Source organism: Rhea americana, unplaced genomic scaffold, assembly GCF_003343005.1.
Source record: "Rhea americana isolate MKP2758 unplaced genomic scaffold, rheAme1 scaffold_378, whole genome shotgun sequence".
In the NCBI taxonomy this organism is placed as follows: domain Eukaryota; kingdom Metazoa; phylum Chordata; class Aves; order Rheiformes; family Rheidae; genus Rhea; species Rhea americana.
Genome location: NW_028186510.1, coordinates 237483 through 254870, shown reverse-complemented (window position 1 = coordinate 254870; position 17388 = coordinate 237483). Strand labels below are relative to the sequence as shown.

Below are 17388 nucleotides of genomic sequence, written 5' to 3'. Positions count from 1 at the left end.
TTTTTTCTTTCTTCTTTTTTCTTTCTTCTTTTTTTTTTCTTTTTCTTTATTTCTAGCTCGAGCTCTATTTTTCTTCTCCTTTCTTTCTTGTAATATTTTGTTCAAAAGATTTTTTTAACAGAAAGAAATTGAATTTAGCCACAGAAATAATTTCATCTGACAAATAATTGTTTGGGTACATTCACCGAGCCATGAGTTTACAGTATTCACCCCACTGCTTCTGGTGGGGAAGTAAAGGGGACAGCAGAGCTCAGATTGAGGGTATAATCCCAATCTGATGGGAATAAACAGGCAGTAACACCAGTCTCTCCTGTGCTCCTACCTTCGTCCCAGCTCCTAGGCATGCACAAGCCTGTCCAAAGAGAAGTCCCCACTTCCAGAAGCCCCTTGCCTTCGCCTCCCTCTTTACAAACCTTACAGCAAGCTCCCCAGCCAGTCACGTAGCGATCAAACTGATGTGCCAGCAATATCCAACACGCAGTTAAAGCTACTCGTGGGAGTTTCAATAAAATCGACAGGGCAGAATCAATGATCTGCACCAGCTCTTCCCTGCCCCCATCGAGCCCTCCCCAGCACACGCGGCACAAAGCCGAGRGGGCAGGAAAAATATCCAGGCCTGCGAAACGCAGGCTGTGGGAGGGGGGCCAGGCAGAGATCTGATTACAAATCTATCACATACTTCCCATGATTAATTGCTTCTTTACCAGAAGCAACAGCTCTGCATGGGGGTCATTTTTAAAGGTAACATTGGGTTGGAAGTTTTCTTTCGGCGCCGCATCTGCGCCCGGACGCAAGCGCGGGTGAGGGAGCAGCTGGGAACATGGAGGCGAGCAGGAAATGGGAGCGGAGGTGCCGAGCAGGCAGGAAAGCAGGAGAGAAAGAGCTCCTGGCCGCGGCTGCTTCCGTCATGGGGAGCAAATCGTGGCCACCACCTGCATTTGCAGCACCGAGTCATGATGCTGAGCTCTCCCAGACTGCTGTGCCCTTTCTGAGCAAGATAAAGCCATTTAAAAAGATTTTCCTAGCCAAAGTTCCCCACGTCCGGTAAGGACACATGGGAGCAGGCTGCGTCAGTCCCCACTTTGCTCTTCTCAGTGCAAAAGTTGCGTTCACATCTCACCCTGGGACTGCATGGGGATGTTGTATTGGTCTCCGTCTGGGAGGACATCTCCAGACTGGGGACCTTGGACACCATGAGGGGCCCCGGGTGCGGCGCTAGGATGGGAGGAGTCCGAGGTTGCGTTCATTGGTGATCTGGGCTGCAGGCTGCAGTTGTGATAAACCTCCAGGACAAATATTGTGCCGGGGCAGGAAATACTGGCAAAGGAAGTTGGAAGGAGGCACCATGGTAGGTGAACTCTGCTGCATCTCCTGGGGGCAGCAGAAGYTACAGTCACCTCCTCATGAAGCCACCTCCCTTCCTCCCCAAGTACTTCTGATTTTGGGGCCCATTTCTTTTTTTTTCTTTTTTCCCTTTTTTCTTTTTTTTTAAGGCATTTARGAGAGCAAAAGCAAAAGATTTTTTCCTCAGGGCATTTTTTTCCCTTCGCAACTGGGTTTGAAAGGGGCAGAAAACAAAAACCTATGTGGGAACAGAGGGCAGTTTGGATGAAGAATAGTGATACTGGGCTCCGTTCTGGCTGATTGCTCCCCTCCACGGCTAGGGATGCAGTTTTTCAGCAGTCCTCACGTAGCCCCATCATACGAACTCGAACTGCCTGCAAGCCACGCAGGACACCAGGACCGCAGAACAGCCACCCCCGCTGGCACACCACYGCCTCGCAGCACAGCCAGTCCCATTTGCAGAAGGCAGGAGAAGGATCTGCCCTCCGAAATGCTAACRAAGCCCGGCTGGTTTGTGACCACAGGTCGATGCTGAACCACAGCTAATTGCGATTGCTTTTGTAGCTGGAGGCTCCAGGCCAGCCCAGAGAGCTCATCACAGGAGCGAGGCGACAACAGGCATTTCATAGCTGAACTCCAAGCTGGGGGATTGCTCGAAGCTCATTCAAAAAGAGGGAATGAGATTTCTCTTTGCTTCYCACCTGAAAGTCTCCCAAATGCTGCTCTGTGTGGTCAAACAGCCCTTTCCTCCCACGCCAGTGGGGACTGCATGTAAGCAGGCACAGAAGTCCTTCCTCAGTGCTCAGGGCAATGTTTTATCTGCCCAACGAGACTCAGATTTAAGCCTAGTGGGCAAGAAATAAGGACCGAGCCATTCTCCGGCCGGCACAGAGCTTGCAGGGAAAAGAGCCCTGACAGAAACCCACTTGCTTCAACAGGCAAAACTGCTTCCACCACGGGGAGCTGCTGGCAGGATTGCAAACCCAGCCAGCGCTGCGCTAACTCTGCTTCCACCAAAGCCAACRGTGAAACTCTGCTCTCGCTATGTCAGGGTAAAACTCACGTTAACCTGAAAGGAATAGTGAAGYGACTGCACACACTGCATCGGCACGAGACCACCCCAAGTGAAATATTGCCCCGTTTCAGTCAAGGCATGAGCTGGGGTTCACTTTTTAGCTTTAACGTACGACACGTGCAGGTGAAGGCTGTTATTCGGAGGATGGATTTTGTTGGGGTTGGGTGGAGGGGGGGCGATCTCATTCCCCGCAACGCGCATCCCTGCCTTCACTGCTCCGCTCAAATTAAAACATCATCCATTATAACACCAGCACCGTGTAATCCCTCGCAGACCAGCGCAATTACTCTTTGAAACATCTTGGGAGCTGAACTAATAACGTCGAAACRGCGCATTAAGAGCCACTAGCTTACAGCTGGCTTCGCCTCACGGCAAACTTGTCCTGCCCTCAGCGCGGAGGGAGGGAGCATCTCCCGAGAGCTTCGTTTTCAGGCAAAATCCCATGTTTTTTCCCAGCACGTTCATCAGCCCCGAGCGATGCTGAGCCGTTCCCCTCCCTGCTGCCCCGGCTTTGGTGTTAACAGAGTTGGCTCCAAAACACATAAGGAAAAACCGGGACTTGGAAACGATTCCCTGGCCGAGGAGGGCCAATTCCGCTCGCTCGGCCTGCGGCCGGTTGGCCCCGAGGCCCCGGGCTTGCCGCGAGGGTCCCTGCGGCGCTCTGGTCATCCGTCACGCCTCGGGCGCGGGGTCCCGCCATGGCCCCTGCGGGCGGGCTGGGGGGGGGCTGGGGAGGTGCGTGGGGCAGCGCTGGCCCGTGGGGTGGCACCGGCCCATGGGGCGGCGATGTGTGGGGCAGCGTGAGGCGAAGCGATGGCGTGCGGGGCGGCAATGGGATGGTGTGAGGGGAGGTGCCGGGGCAGCTGCGGGGCAGCAATGGGGCAGCGTGGGGGACAACCCTGGGGCAGTGTGTGGGGCAGCCATGGGGCAGTGTGTGGGGCAGCCATGGGGCAGCCATCAGTGCGCTCTGCTCCCAAACGGCCGGGAGGTGTCACTCCCGTGGTCACTCCTGGCGGGGGGGGGATGTGTACCGACGCCCCCCAAGGAAGCAGGTGGACTCGTCCAGCCCGTCGCCTTATGTGTGTGTGGGGGTGGGTGGAATGTTCCATCGTGCGGAGCGTGTGTGGGGGGCGAGATGGAATGTTCCATTCTCCGCGCTGGAACGTGCCATTCCTTGCAGCGGGTAGGGGCGCAGACGAGGCCGCCCATCGCCTCTGCAGGGGCGGCCCCGGACGCGCCTCACCCCCCTCCGCCGCGAGGAGGCGCCTGCGGGGCGAGGGGCAGGGCCGGGCGCCCGGACTGTCCCACTGCAACTCGGGCCGCGGGGGGGTGGATGGGACACCACGAATGCTCCCCTCCATCCGCGGGGGGGCGCCAGCGGGGCAGGGACGGCCCATATGGTCTGCCGCGGGGGGTGGGGGGGAGTGGACCAATCCATTCCCCGCCGTGGGGGGGGGGGGGGCACGCGGACGGTACCATTCCTCCAAGATGGCTGCTGGGCGCGGGGTGGGGGCACCCCCAGGCGTCCCCGGGGAAATGGCTGCCACTGGCCAGCCGTGCTGCGGAGGCCCCTGCGCCGTGGCTCTGCGCTGCCACCCCAGAGGCCTCGGCCCCTGCTCCGCTCGCAGGGTTGCCGATGAGGCGGCCAGAGTCTGCTGCGGGCACCCAAGGGCACCTCCTGGTTGCGTTACCTGACAGGGACCCGCTCGGGCGCCGGCCGCCGCGCTGGCAGYGGCCGCGCGGCACGACCGGCTCTCGTCAGGTAGAAATAACCGAGAGGAATTTCGTGATGCTCAGAGCCGGGCCGCTCCGGCCGTCGAGGYCTCGGAGGCGGCTCGAAATCCCGTTCGGAGGGACGGGGGCCGGACGCTTCCTTTGCGGAGCAGGGCTGACCCGCGTGAGGTGCTCGGCGGGGACCRCAGCGGCGCGGCGACCGGGGGTCTGGCCTGATCCTGGTCTTGCAGGGCAGCGGGAGGCTCAAGAGAAGGGTTCAGATCTGGGAGCTCCCTGCTGCAATGCGCTGCTGGAGCCGAGGGATGACTTGAGAGCAGCAGTAGCAGCCGGCACGGTGCCGTGCGATGCCGAGGTACCGCACACGCGCAGCCAGCGCTCCACACGCCGTCTTTGCCTGCCGTCGCAGGAGCCGCAGCTGCACTTCATGCAGTCAGACCCTCCTGCCTGGTTTCTTAGGACCCCGAATCCTGGCATAGCAAAACCGCTTAAATACCCAAACCAAGAGGATTACAGGTTTTCCTATTTTTTTACAGCACCGCAGTGCAAGAAAGCCAGCAGCCATTTGAGAATTGACTCAGCCAAGCCCTAAGGGAGCTTCCTGTCTTACACCCGATAAATCCACCTGAGAGCAGATCTAATCAGGAAACACGGAAACCCATCTCTTTTTTTTCCTGCTGTTTTTCCCCTGTCTCCTCTCAAGCAAATGTTCCTTGTCTGATAACTGCTCTGGGCCCTCTCTGGATGCCTGCTCTCCACCAAGAGCATCTTGGGAGGAATGTGCACTTTGATGAAATATGCTTCATTGATTCCTGAATTTGTTTATCATTCCCACTCTAAGAACCAGATCTTGGAGCTGCTGAAGGCAGCAGGAGTTTGGCAGGAGGAGCCCGATGGGAACAGACTGATGATGGGAACAAGGGTGTTGATAGTCACTTAGCAGTAGCCCCTGTTGATGCCAAAGGGAGATCCTTGCTGTTCCTTTTCTGCGCTGCAGACCCATGGCATGAAGGAGCAAGCACAAGCAGCCCGACCGGGCTAGACTTCCGGGTTCTTCTCTAGCACAGCCCCAAACATGGCCTCGTGCATCACCTGTCACAGCCCTTGCTCTGTAGAGGAGCCCACAGGAATGCCTGGGTTCAGGGCCTGTATGCTCCCCACAAGGTCCTTGGTACAGGGTCTGGGCACCCCTCCGCCCTGGCACAGAGGCCAGGAGCCCCCAGGAGGTGAGCCAAGGCTGCTGTTGTCCAGATGGATTTGGTGAGTGGAAGAGAAGCTGCATCTTGGCATAGCTCATGCCCTGGCGCGGGGCAGGAGGAGGTGGGATGCACATCAGATCTGGCATGGTGAATAAGAGGAGCTGCCCAACAGCTCTGTTTGATGCAGCCCAATGCTTGGACCCTGGGCAAGAGGGTCCAGCTCTAGCCAAGGATACTCAAGCCTGAACTCAGCTTGTGCCTCCCCAGTCCTCTGCAGAACCTGTAGCCCACTTGCTGCCAACAGCCCCAAGGAGATGTTGTTGCTGAGTGTGAACAAGCTCAGCTGCAGGTGCAGAGAGCCACAGCCCGATGGAAATGCACACTTTCCTTCCAAGCCTACATCACGGTGCAGGGTATTTTTGATGTCCACTTCAGACCCTGTGCTCACAGAGGGGATGGGGGACAAGACAGCAGGTTGCTAGTGCCCAGCATTGCCCCACCACGCTGTCACTGTCGGTTCTTGGCTCCCACTGGCCAGGAGACAAAGTGGAAACTGGCTGCCACCTGAAAATGCCATTTATGAGGAAGAGAAATGCTCTGGAAAAGAATGTCTCTTGCTCCACATTCCTGGGGAGAAGCTCCAAGGGTAAAATCTCCTTGTCCAGTATTACTTGCTCCTCCCTGACATTGCAGCTTAAAGGCAAAAAGCCAAAAATCAAATGCCAGAGTCTCTTCCCCCAGCCCGAACTCTGCAACCAGGGCTTGTGTGCACCTAAGCTGAGGTGAGTACAAACCAGTGTCACCATTTGCAAGAGAAACCTCTTTTGAGGGTTCATGGATTTCAAGCCATTTCCTCACAACCTTTCCCTGGGGCCTCCCTTGCTGCTGGAACGCGATGACCTTCCTCCGACGCCTGCCCTATGCATCTCTGTGGTCCCTCCCAGCGCCGCTGGCCACAGCCTGCTGCACTGCCTGACTCCAGCACTTCATTAGCACCAATTTGCTCTCATCACACTAAGTGGCAATGAGTAGGGAGAAGAGTAAGGAGAAGAGTTCAGCCAGCAGAGGACTCCCAAGGYACCTATGCCAGCCCTGCCTCACACCAGGCAGCTGGTACAATCCTGGGCCATGCTAGGAGCACCAGCGCTGAGCAACTCATGGCTGCAGTGGTCTCCACTGAGATCCACTGTCTGGGTGCCTGGTGCTGTACTGTAAGAGGCAGCCGATACCTGTCCAAAAGGCCTGGARAGGGAGGAAACAAAAAGGGGACAAACAGGACAGAGGATTTTGCCATGGAGTAGGGGAATGGCAGAGCTGGGATTTGAGCACACTAGGTCCTGGGAAGAGCTGAACAGGGGAATGTCCCTTTGCACAGGATCTCCCTGTACAAAAGTCACCGGACTGTGCTCCAAAACAGTGAAAGTGAAACCTCTGCCCAAAGGAAGCACTTTTACCAGCAAAAACAAATTTTTGAGTCAACTGAAACTATTTCTTCCTGTGTTCAGAAGATGCAGCTGGCTCAGCCCAGGGCTGTTTCTAGCAGTGCTGGTAGCAGATACCCAGAAAGAACAAATACAAAAACAGAGCAAACATGGAAACATGATGCCAAACAGACCTGCCCACATCAGAGGACAGACATACTCAACAGAAAAGCTGAAAATGTGATGCCATTAAAAAACATGAAGCTTGAAAAATCCAAGAAAGTCAGAGTGAGGCATCCCAGCAGGGCCAACATCGTTGCTTTGGATGAATCTTGATGGAGCTGCAGCTTTAGGTACAGTGTGGCTCTACCAGTTTCCTCCAGCCTCCTCTGGTCCCAGCCAAATCCTGTCCCTGTCTCTCTTGGCAGGAGACACGTGTGTTRCTGAAGCGAATGACTAAGGACTTACTCTTTCACTTCCAAACCCTTCTTTCTGCCTGCCAACCTGCATTGATTTTGTAGCCGTTGTGCTGTTGGGAAGGTGGCAAATGGAGCTGGTGCCGGATGGTGCAGATGGCTGGAGGTACCTTGCGATTCTTTACAGGTCAGTCAGAGCTGGTCGCTGGAAAAAGTCACTGAAGCCACTTGCAAGGGAAGGGAAATGCACCCAACAACGCACACATGAGCGCTTAGTCTCATCTCATCTCCTAATTTGCAGCATTCAGAGGAAGATTTAATTTGCTGTGCTCGAGAAAGCAGCTTGGGCTGCAGCATGCTGGCCGCATACGAATGACCGTGGGCTCTTCTCAGGGTCAGGACTCATCCTCCGTCATCTCCCAGGGAAACCAGAGGGGAAGCACATCGCTGCAGGGACACACTCAGGGCCTGGGAGCCCCTGGTCTCCGCAGAGGCCAGACACAGACCTTGCTCTGCAATGGGAGTAGAGTGTCCCTCCAGCCCTCGGTGCTTTTCTTCTAACCCTGGGGCTGCCATATGTCCCAAGGGCTCAGGTGCTGCAGGTGTTGGCTATGCCGGGGCTGGACGGCCCTGAGGCATGCTGAGCTTGTCAAAACTCACTGCTTTTTGGGACTGCTTCTACACCAACAGCAGCATGTTTGTACCTGGTGATTGATTTTATCACTAGCAGGGAAGGTCTTACRTTTCCTGAACATTTTGTGCCCAAAATAACATCTTGTCCAAGTATAAACAAGGTGTCCAACACATCCCAGACAGGGCCCAGCAGTGCTGCTCTGAGCAGGCAGGGTCAGTGAGGGTATAGCTCTGTAGACATGATGCAGTTCCGAAGAGCAGCTCTCCTGGCTCTGGATGGCCTGTGGGTTTCTAAATCTGGTGGCTTCTAGAGTGTGGCAATTTTCGTTCAGCGTGGTTCAAAGGTGTTGGGTGCTGTAGGACACCCAATAGCTTATAAAATGTCCTGCTCTCTTGAAGTCTCCATGGTTGCAGCTGTTGCAGGGTGGTGGCAGAGGACAGGCAGCAGGAAGGATGCTCCCGGCTGTGAGTAAGTGGGTATGTGAAACAGTACGATAGCACGTGTGCAAGAGATGGGCTCGCACCCTCCTCAGCCATCTGTGCCGTCACTGTTGCATCTCACCCAGGGTCTTAGGGAAAGGTCTCATGCAGGGGCACWAGGCAGCACTGCCCAGGAGGAGGAGAGCGAGGGCTCTGTACCTTGCTGCGGCGGATAACATCACAGCACTGCCTTTCTGTCCTGGCAGTAAGAAAGCTTTTGGCAAGAGTGGGTGTCCAGCAGCATGCTGGCATGGGCTGGACGGTGACGGCCACTGCYGTGTGCATCCTCCTCCGGCAGAAACGGCCTGTAGTGCTGGCTGAGTGACCCAGGCAGTCCCTGGGCTGCTTGAGATCTGCTTTTGATTGAAATTCTTTGACTTCTGTTGAAATCAGTGGTGTCAGTTTTTGCAGTGGTTTTAATTATTTTACAAGGAAAACAAGTGAAATGAAAAGCATCCCAAACTGTTTCTTTTCATGACAGAAAAAGCTTTTAAAAATGATGTTATTCCCTCTCATGGGGCTAGTATTTGGAAATACTGGGGGGAATGATTTTCCTTGTTTTTTTTTTTCATGCTATGAGGGACTTTTTAAGATTGTAAAGATTTATATTTCTGCCACCTCCTGTTGCCTTTTGCTTTTGCTCTTGAGCTGCTCTGTTCAGTAGAAAACTCAGTACAGAGACTTCGATGAGTATTGCAAGTGGCCAGAATTGCAGCCTGCTGTTTTCTAGGCTGTTGGTTGTGATCTGAAACCCTGCTCACAGCAAACACGCCTTCACTGAGGCAGACTGAAGAATTGTGTGGTTAACACCAAATCCCCATTTGCCTATCTGTTTAGTTTTTGCAATCAAATGGAGTTTTGACAAGAAAGGCAAAAATTAAGTCGTTTGCTGGGTTTTGGGTACTTTTTCTTCCCACATTGTTTGTTGTTTACTCACCCATCAGCACTGAGTCTTCCCACCTAGAGAAGACACACATTGGCTCAGACTCAAACCCTGCTCTGCCATGGGAGGCGCTGGGTTATTCCCAGTTTGCACAGAGACGCAACCCCCAAAACCTTCCAAAATGCTGAGAGCAGAGTCTGAGCAATAATACCTGTTGCCCAGCCCTGTTGTCCCAACATCATTCCAGCATCATTCCAACAGCCCTACTGCCAAACGCTCCTCCTTGCTGCAAAAGAGATTGAGTTCGCTCTGCCCCTTCTAGGAGGGAGGGAAACTGAGGCAAATGGAAGTGCCCCAGGGCTGAACCCTTCTCAAAGGCAGCAGTCTAGCATGGAGAGATGCCAGCTTTGCTCAGTGCCATTTTCTACCTGGTGCCCACCAGGGAAATGAGCCTGTCCTGCCTTTGCACCAAGGAAACCTGTCCCAGTCTGATCGATCACGTTCAGATAACCCCTCTCCATCCCTCCCTCCACCTCTCTTCGAGCCCCTAAATGCTCTGATGTCCCCTTCACACTGCTACAAGCCATTTTGAAAGGGAGAAAAAGAGAAAAGCTATTTTGGGGGGTATTTTTTTTTCCTAACCTCACTTACAGCCTGCGTGCTGGCTCTGAAAGGCCCTGGCTGTCTTTTGTGATTTCAACAAATCACTAGCACTTAAGCAAAGTGGGCAGAAAATTACAGGTTGTATTGCAACTGAATGGAGAGGGAGAGCACGCTGGGGCTGAGAAAACAGAGGTTTGCGGGTATAATAGAGAAACCACTGTCTGGCAGGCTGTGGAAGCCTGCAAAGCCATCAGGTATTAGTTAAATGCTTCACAGAGTTCATGCTGCGAGGCATAATCGCAGCTTCTGAACAGCAGCCATTTGATTGTCTCTATTATGTCCCTTTAGAAATGATTTGGGAGATATTTTGCTTTGAGCTGTCAAGGTTAAGTCAAGGAAAATGCTCTCCCTGTGACATAAGTCTCCAGGGAGTTAGAAACCCTGAGCAGAAGCTCCTCTGGGGAAGCAGGCAGGATGCCTTTGCTTTCAGAGGTCTTCCTCACAGTTTGCCTTCTAAGGTCCTCTGGCTTTGCTCCCTGAGGTTTATCTGCAGGCAGATCAGCTGTCTTGGTGATGAAGACSCACTAGGACTGTGTGCCTGGTGTCYAGAAGAAATGGGGTCTACACAACTGCACCGTGCAAATGTGTATKTGCCTTTCTTTCCTTGTAACTTCYGCACTTCTTGGGTGATTGCAGCCAAACCTGGTTGAGTTGTTGAGGTCTCACAAGTGCAAGTTTTGTGAAAGGGGCTGAGGAGAGGAAAAGAGAGGAGAGAGAGAGACATCCATAGTGGAGGTGTGTGAACTCAAGCCCTTATTAAACATCAGAGCATCTACACAGTCTGTGCCCTGTGGCTATGGAGAACACCAATTCTTCTCCCCTGCTCTTGATCCAGGTACCATCAGGGTCCCCTCTGCCTCAGGAGAGCCAGGGAGCAGGACAAGTCAGGGAATAAACCCTGTACTTTAGGYGTTAGCTGAGGAAAGAACTCGGGGAAGGGGCAGAAGTGCCCCCAAAGCATGTCCCTGTCCCCATGGAGTAGAGCCAGCCCCAGAGAGCCCCACAGGGAGGTGGGCAAAGAACAGCATTAGGCGAAGGATGAGTTTTTCAGAGTTTGGGTCCTGGAAAAAGGATTTTGAAGCAAAAGAAAAACCTCCCCCTTAGAAGCCTGGATGGGAGTCAAATTGCACCCCTGGCCCTCTCTCCATGCAGCACTTTTGGGGACTCTAGGATGGCCCCARCCGGGTCCAGCAGATGAGACTCCCCCCGGGAAAACAATGACCGGGGGATGAGGAATAGGAAAAAAGAGCCTCCGCCGGGGGGTTGATGACTGCTGTAAATAGATCTGACTAGCATCACTATCGATTTCTGTTGTGCGGAGCTGTAATTAGATTGAACTGGGGAGAGGGGTGTTGGGCTGCATCAGCAGAAAAATAAATTAATAAATAAACAAACGAGCACTGGAAATGTGGGACTCATCTGCCCACGGCATTGCTGCCCACAGCTCCATGCCACGAGCCAAAAATAAGCAGGAGGTTGTGCAGAGTGTGGCGCAAGGTGTCACGGTCCCCCTGCTAGGCCACGTGCTGCCCGGTTCTGTGCACCTCATCACTTTGGAGAGAGGATGCTGTGGGAGCCCCTGTGGCCCTTTTCCCCCCAGATGGATCCCCTGTGTCCTGTCTCAAAAATCACATCCTAACCAAGCAAGTCAAATGGAGGAAAACCCAAATTCCTCAACCTTGAGCCCTACAGCCACTCTGCTACCTCCCTGCTCTTGCAGCAAGGCAGGTAGCCCTCTCCATCCCAAACCTCCCCTTTAAAATCATCTCTGTCTAAGCAGTGCTTGGCGCGTGTGYTAATGTTGGGTCACAGTTTTACCACCACCATGATTGTTAGCTTTTGCCTCAGACCTRTCAGTTACTAATGGGCAGCTGGTTAGTAATAATTATTCCTAATAATTGAATTGGGGGGAAAAAATGTGGATTTGAAAACTTGAAATGCTGTGTCACAGGCTGGCTACTTAACACYGCTGGTGGGACCAGGTGCTGATGCGTGGGTGTGAAGGAGGACAGCCTGGTCTCACTGGCTTTACTGTGGTTATAACCAGGTTAGCACATACTGCAAAAGATGCCTGCACTAACACGCATCACCTGACGGTTCTCATGGGGGCGTCTAGCTGTCTATCTATTTACACATATATACATACAGTTACATATGCATGATGTGTATAAGGTATGGAGATACGTAGAGGGTTTCTATGGGATCCTCTGGGAGTCTCAAGCAGGTTACCTGCAGACTGAGCCCRGGCTGCGCTCCTCCATGCCACAGGAGATGAGGCAGGGACAGCAGGAGGTGCCTCTGGTGATGCCATGGGGCAGCCGCTCCCCATTGCGGAGCCACCACTGGGTCTGGCACATACTGCCGCTGAGTGCAGGGAGCTGCCCCATGCCAGGAGTGGACCTCCTGCATCTCTGACTAGATGACTAAAGGAAAATGGGGTGTCTACCTTAAACTAGGCACTCACTTTTGCACTGTTAGAGGTAGCTGAGATGTGTCTTCCCCTCTCTAAATTAACCTAGAACTGGGCCAACACATTCCTGGGCCAAAAAAGGGGAGCCAGGCCAGCTGGAGAGGGACCACGGGCTGTGCAGGGCTTGTAGCTCCTCGCTTGCCTGTCTGGAGCACTGCGGCCCTGCTGTGCTCATGGGYTGGGTGCAGGGCACCCACCAGCAGCACAAGGTCCCACCAGCAACATCAGCATGGKGACAGGCTGAGCATGTCGGGCAGGTGCCAGGAAGGGGTGTGAGGGTGGGCAAGGGATTCCTCAGGGTGAACACATGCTGTTCTAAATGTGCACACCACAGTGGGGAGGGATTTTTTCTGCTTGTCGGTTGGGTTTTGGGGATGTTTTGGTGGGTTCTTTTAATTCATGTCTGGAAAAAAGTCAAATTTTCTATAAAGGCTTTTTTTTGTTCTTTTTGCAAGCATCTGATGGTCATAGGGTAGGTTTCCACTAAACCATTCTCTGCTGGCTATTTGAGTAAGGTACCCCTGAGAAAGGCTCCCCCAGCACCACCAGGGCTGAATCTGTCCCTTGCCCCTTAGGATGATGGTTTCCCATCCCTGAACTCAGGGCCTTTTGGCAAAATCCGGGGGGGGGGGGGGGAAGGGGACTGAGGGATAGGGGAGGGAAGGGAAGGATTTTTTTCTAACCATCTCTGTCTGGGATAACTGATTTGAATTTGATGTATTTGGTCATGCCAGTCCTGCCATCTCCTGTCCCATGCCCCATGTGCTCAGCCAGRTGGGAAAAGAGCTGATGACTCCTGCAGCCCACACTGGAACAGGGCCAGGACAGTGCCCAGCAGCTGGGGAAAAAGGGTTAAATTTGTTGGACGAATTACCTGTCAAAAATGCTGCACTGAACTCTAGATCTCTCCAGCTTTGAGGGAAGTGGTGGATATCATCCTTCACCGTTAGTTCAATGTGCGTATGGTGTAAAGAGGAAAGGTAGTGCAGGTGAGCTTAAAAAAAATGAAGAAAAGACCTTGCTTTTCCTGTAATAAGGAAGAAGTGATTTTCACTTTGGACACAGTCCCTTTACTCCTCCTTTTCCAGATTCAGACTAGGCTATATGTCTGCCTACTGTTTTGCTGAGCCTGGAAATAMGAGGTGTGTTTGTATAGCAGGAAAGGGAGTTAGCCAGAGGGGAACAACTGGCCCATGGACCCAAGCAATCATCCCATCACTGCAGCAGCAAGGGAGGGAGCCTTGACCTCTGGGCTCTTGGATGGCTGTGCACCAGCTGTAAGAGACTCCTGGAAGTGCCTGAGAGAAGCAAGTTGACGTCTGTCATCTGGCAACCGCTTGAGAGTGAACGTCTCAAAGGACCTGCACCCTCGCTGCAAAATTATTCGGAAGATCCAAACCAAAAACCCTAAAGGGTTGAAAACTGCCACTCTGGTTGGGGCAAAAGTGGGGCTCTCCTCAAAAAGGTTTTAGACCACAATTTCCTGGCTGTTTTTTCTAAGCTGCCTGGAGGAAATGCTGTGTCCCCAGCCTCAGAAGGCTGGATCCGTGCTCTGCTCTGTTGATGGGCGCCTCGTGCTCCACCAATGCCCACGCATAGCCAGCCATGTCCTGACCCAGACAAGGCCCTGAGCACCGTGATCTCCCTTTGAAGTTCAATATAGCTTCGAGGTTGACCTTGCTTCAAGTAGGTGCTAGACTAGCAGCCTCCATGAATCTCAATTATTCTATGAGTCTGTAACTTGCTAGGAAATATATTGTAAAAAATGGACCCTTGTTCTCACTACTTGCACCAACAGAACRCTTGATATTCCTGTAATTAAAATTCATATATTTACCAAAATCTGTATAGCCACATCCTTCTATTCCTTGTACACAGCATGGAAATGTCACAGGGTCTTTCCTTGTTCCCTGCACCCGATTTCCATTTGCCACTCAAGGCAAACAGCACCTTTTGTCCTGACCTGCTGCTCACGCCAAATCAGTAGGGAAGATTTTAATTAGGTACTGGTTCAATCTGACACATGTRCCAAAGGATACAGTAGCAAAGGCACATAGGGAAGCCTGAATTTCCTGTGGTTTAAAACCACTGAGGCTATTCTTCTACCTCAAGAGAAAGGAGAACCCCTTCCCAGACCAGATGGAAACAAGGATGCTTGTTCCATTCTTTCTGCCATGAGATGTGTTGGCTGCAGACCAGATTTCTCATACCATCCCCATCCCCAGCTGGTTTGGAGTTGGCAGCTGGATACAATGGCCAAGAGACACTGGTTCCTTGCGTTCTCCAGGAAGATCAGCGGAGACGAGGAAGAGGCAATGGAGCCCACACCAGAGTGCGAACAAGGGAGGGAGGCTGATGGATGACCCCCAAAATTGAGGAACAGGGCAGATCTCAGTAGCCAGGCAGTGAGAGCAGGGGCAGGCCAGGAGTTTCATCTACCCCTAGTGCCAGGGTCATCAGGAGATGCTGAGATTTCAGCTCTTCCCAGCCATCTGAAGAGTTGCTTGCATTGGGTTTCACCTGGGCTTTTCTCAGACTGATGTTGAAAAGGGCTGTTGTCCTATCTCAACAGAAGCTCAAGAGGCAAAGGGAGGAAGAGGAGGGAGGTAGTCAACAGAGAGGTGGGCAAAAAGCCAGTAGCTTTGTAGAGGGAAGGGCCTGGTTTTGGGAGGCAGCCAGGCAATCTGCAAGTGGGCCAGGTTGGTCAGCACCAATTAATGGCCCTATTCTCTCTTTTGAACATCTAGCTTGCAAACGCAAAGAGCAAGAGCAGCAGAAAGACAGGAGCCTGCAGCCCAAGAAGCAGCGGCTGGTCTTCACGGACCTGCAGCGCCGCACCCTGATCGCCATCTTCAAAGAGAATAAGCGCCCATCCAAAGAGATGCAGATGACCATCTCACAGCAGCTGGGCTTGGAGCTCAACACCGTCAGCAACTTCTTCATGAATGCCCGCCGGCGGTGTATGAACCGCTGGCAGGAGGAGCCAGGCACCAACCCCGGAGTCCCTTCTTCTTCTACAAGCACTTTCTCCAAAGCATGATGTYCCCCAGCCCTCCCTGCCCTTTCCCAGATGTCCTTCTCATGACAAAGCCAACCCCAGACTCACACACATCCCCCCAGCAGCCAAACYGACCGGGGTGGGTGCTCTTGGGCGCTGTGAGTCCGTCAGCCTCTTGAACCCTCAGTCGCGTCCTGCTACCATATCCTCCAAGCTCATGGAGGATGAGAAGGGTTTGCAACTGGGTTGGTTCCTCTCTCCAAGAGGGCTGGGAGGAAATCCCCAGTGGAGCAAAGGACGACGTGGAGGGAGGGAAAGGGCATGGTGCTGTTTTTGAAGCATCCCTGCCACAAACCCTTGTCTTCACCCACTCGTCAGGGTCCAGCCCTCAAGGAGAGGGGCACCTTGTCTGCTCTGGTCCCCCCMAACCTCAATGTGTCCATCAGGGCCGCCAGTGGTGGAGGGGTAAAGGTGGTTGAGATACAAAAGGTGGAGCCATGGGGCCAGGCACTGGCACAACCCCAACAAACTGGGGCTAAAACCCCATGTGATTTAAGGAGAGACAAGCAGGGGAAACTCTCTATGGCTGCAATCTCTCGTTCTTGAAGCTTTCTACACCCCTAAGGTGCAGTGAGGTTTTCCAAAGCAGCCAGACCCTCTCTCCCACTGAAACATGGGCGTTTCTCCTCCTTGAAGGTTTGAGAAACCTGGATGAGGGCTTCCCTGCACCCCTGGGTGCTTCAGTCTCCTCTGCAGGCACCTTCCTCCTACCCACCCTGCGACGCCCCCAAGAGCACCCACCACCCGCCAGCCCCGAGCCCCCATGCACATGCACGCCCCAACCCATGAGAGCRCCCATCCCCTGGATCCCTCCCAGACAAAGAGACAGCGGAGGCACCACATTGCTGTGGCCACCCRTCGCCACGTGCCCGAGCATCTCCGAGTGCCATGCCAGAGCCCGGCAGCCGGAGGGGGACCGCAGCTTGCACTGTGTCACCTGGAGCCCAAGCAGGTCAAGAAGCACATTTTAGCTACAGAAATCGGGTATTTAAATAGGAATTGTTCGAAAGGAGATGGGAGGAGAGACTTCGAGCAAAGGATCTGATCTTTCCTGGTGACTGGCTCAGCGGGGCCGGGCTGGCTCCACCATGGTTGCCGCTTGGTTTCTGGTTCACTTTTCTGTTGAGGAACAAACTCAGACACAGCACTGTTTTGTTGGCTTTGTGTCTCGCCCCATCCTGCCCTCGACACACACACTCTAGTGTCCCCTGCCTCCCGTCTTCATCTCTGCTACCAAAGAAACTGAAAAAACAAAAAACCAGAAAAAAAACCAAAAATCCCTCCAGGGAAGTAACGTCAGTGTACGATGGAAAAAGCAAATCCCACGGATCTGGTTGCGAAATCAAGCCCTGTGTGTGAGAAAGGGGGGAGGGGGGRAAATCCCCAGTGAGAAAGGGAAAAATAAACCAAAAAAGAATAATACTACAAAGGGGAAAAGCTATCAGACAAGCTCAATGAAAAGACCATCAACTTACTTACAAAAAGACAACAGATTTTTTTTTTTTTGTGCCAATTAACAACCTGCCTTAAACGCGAAATTACAGAGCAATGGTACTAGCTTCACATGATTGTTTCCTCTGAGCTCTCGATGGTGACTTGTGCCATATAAAACGCAATCACAAGGCCAAACCGTTACAATCAGCAGTTGCCCCAGCCGCAAACGCAGCCGCCCTCGCGYGTGCCTTGCCAAACTCTGGGCCTCCTCGAGGGGAGAAGGAGGTGCCGCAGGGACCGGAAAAGGCTGGGAGAGACTTGGGGATGGAGGGGAAGGCGAGGTCCCCTCCTTCCCCCACCACTTGGGGAAAAAAAGAAAAAAAAAATCCTCCAGAAACAAAACACACACAAAAACGGGACAATATTGAATTTATGCGGGTAAAATAGTACCATCTGTGTTCTAGCTCTATGGTTTCTTCGATTCACTTTACTTTGAAAGCGATCTGTTGTGTAACAGGAAGGCACCTTGTTGAAAAGAAGGAAGGAAGGAAAAAAAAAGTGTGTATGTACACCAAAAAAAA

General features: G+C 53.1%; 1 protein-coding gene across 1 annotated transcript in view; it reads left to right on the top strand.

Moving 5' to 3' along the window:
• The window catches only part of ONECUT3 (one cut homeobox 3), a 32415-nt gene extending 17060 nt beyond the window's left edge, over positions 1 to 15355 (top strand). Inside the window, exon 2 of the mRNA XM_085313120.1 lies at positions 15063 to 15355. Within this exon, the coding sequence (XP_085169246.1) occupies positions 15063 to 15355 (293 nt within the window). The remainder of the gene's footprint in view (positions 1 to 15062) is intronic.
• The last annotated feature ends 2033 nt before the right edge of the window (positions 15356 to 17388 follow it).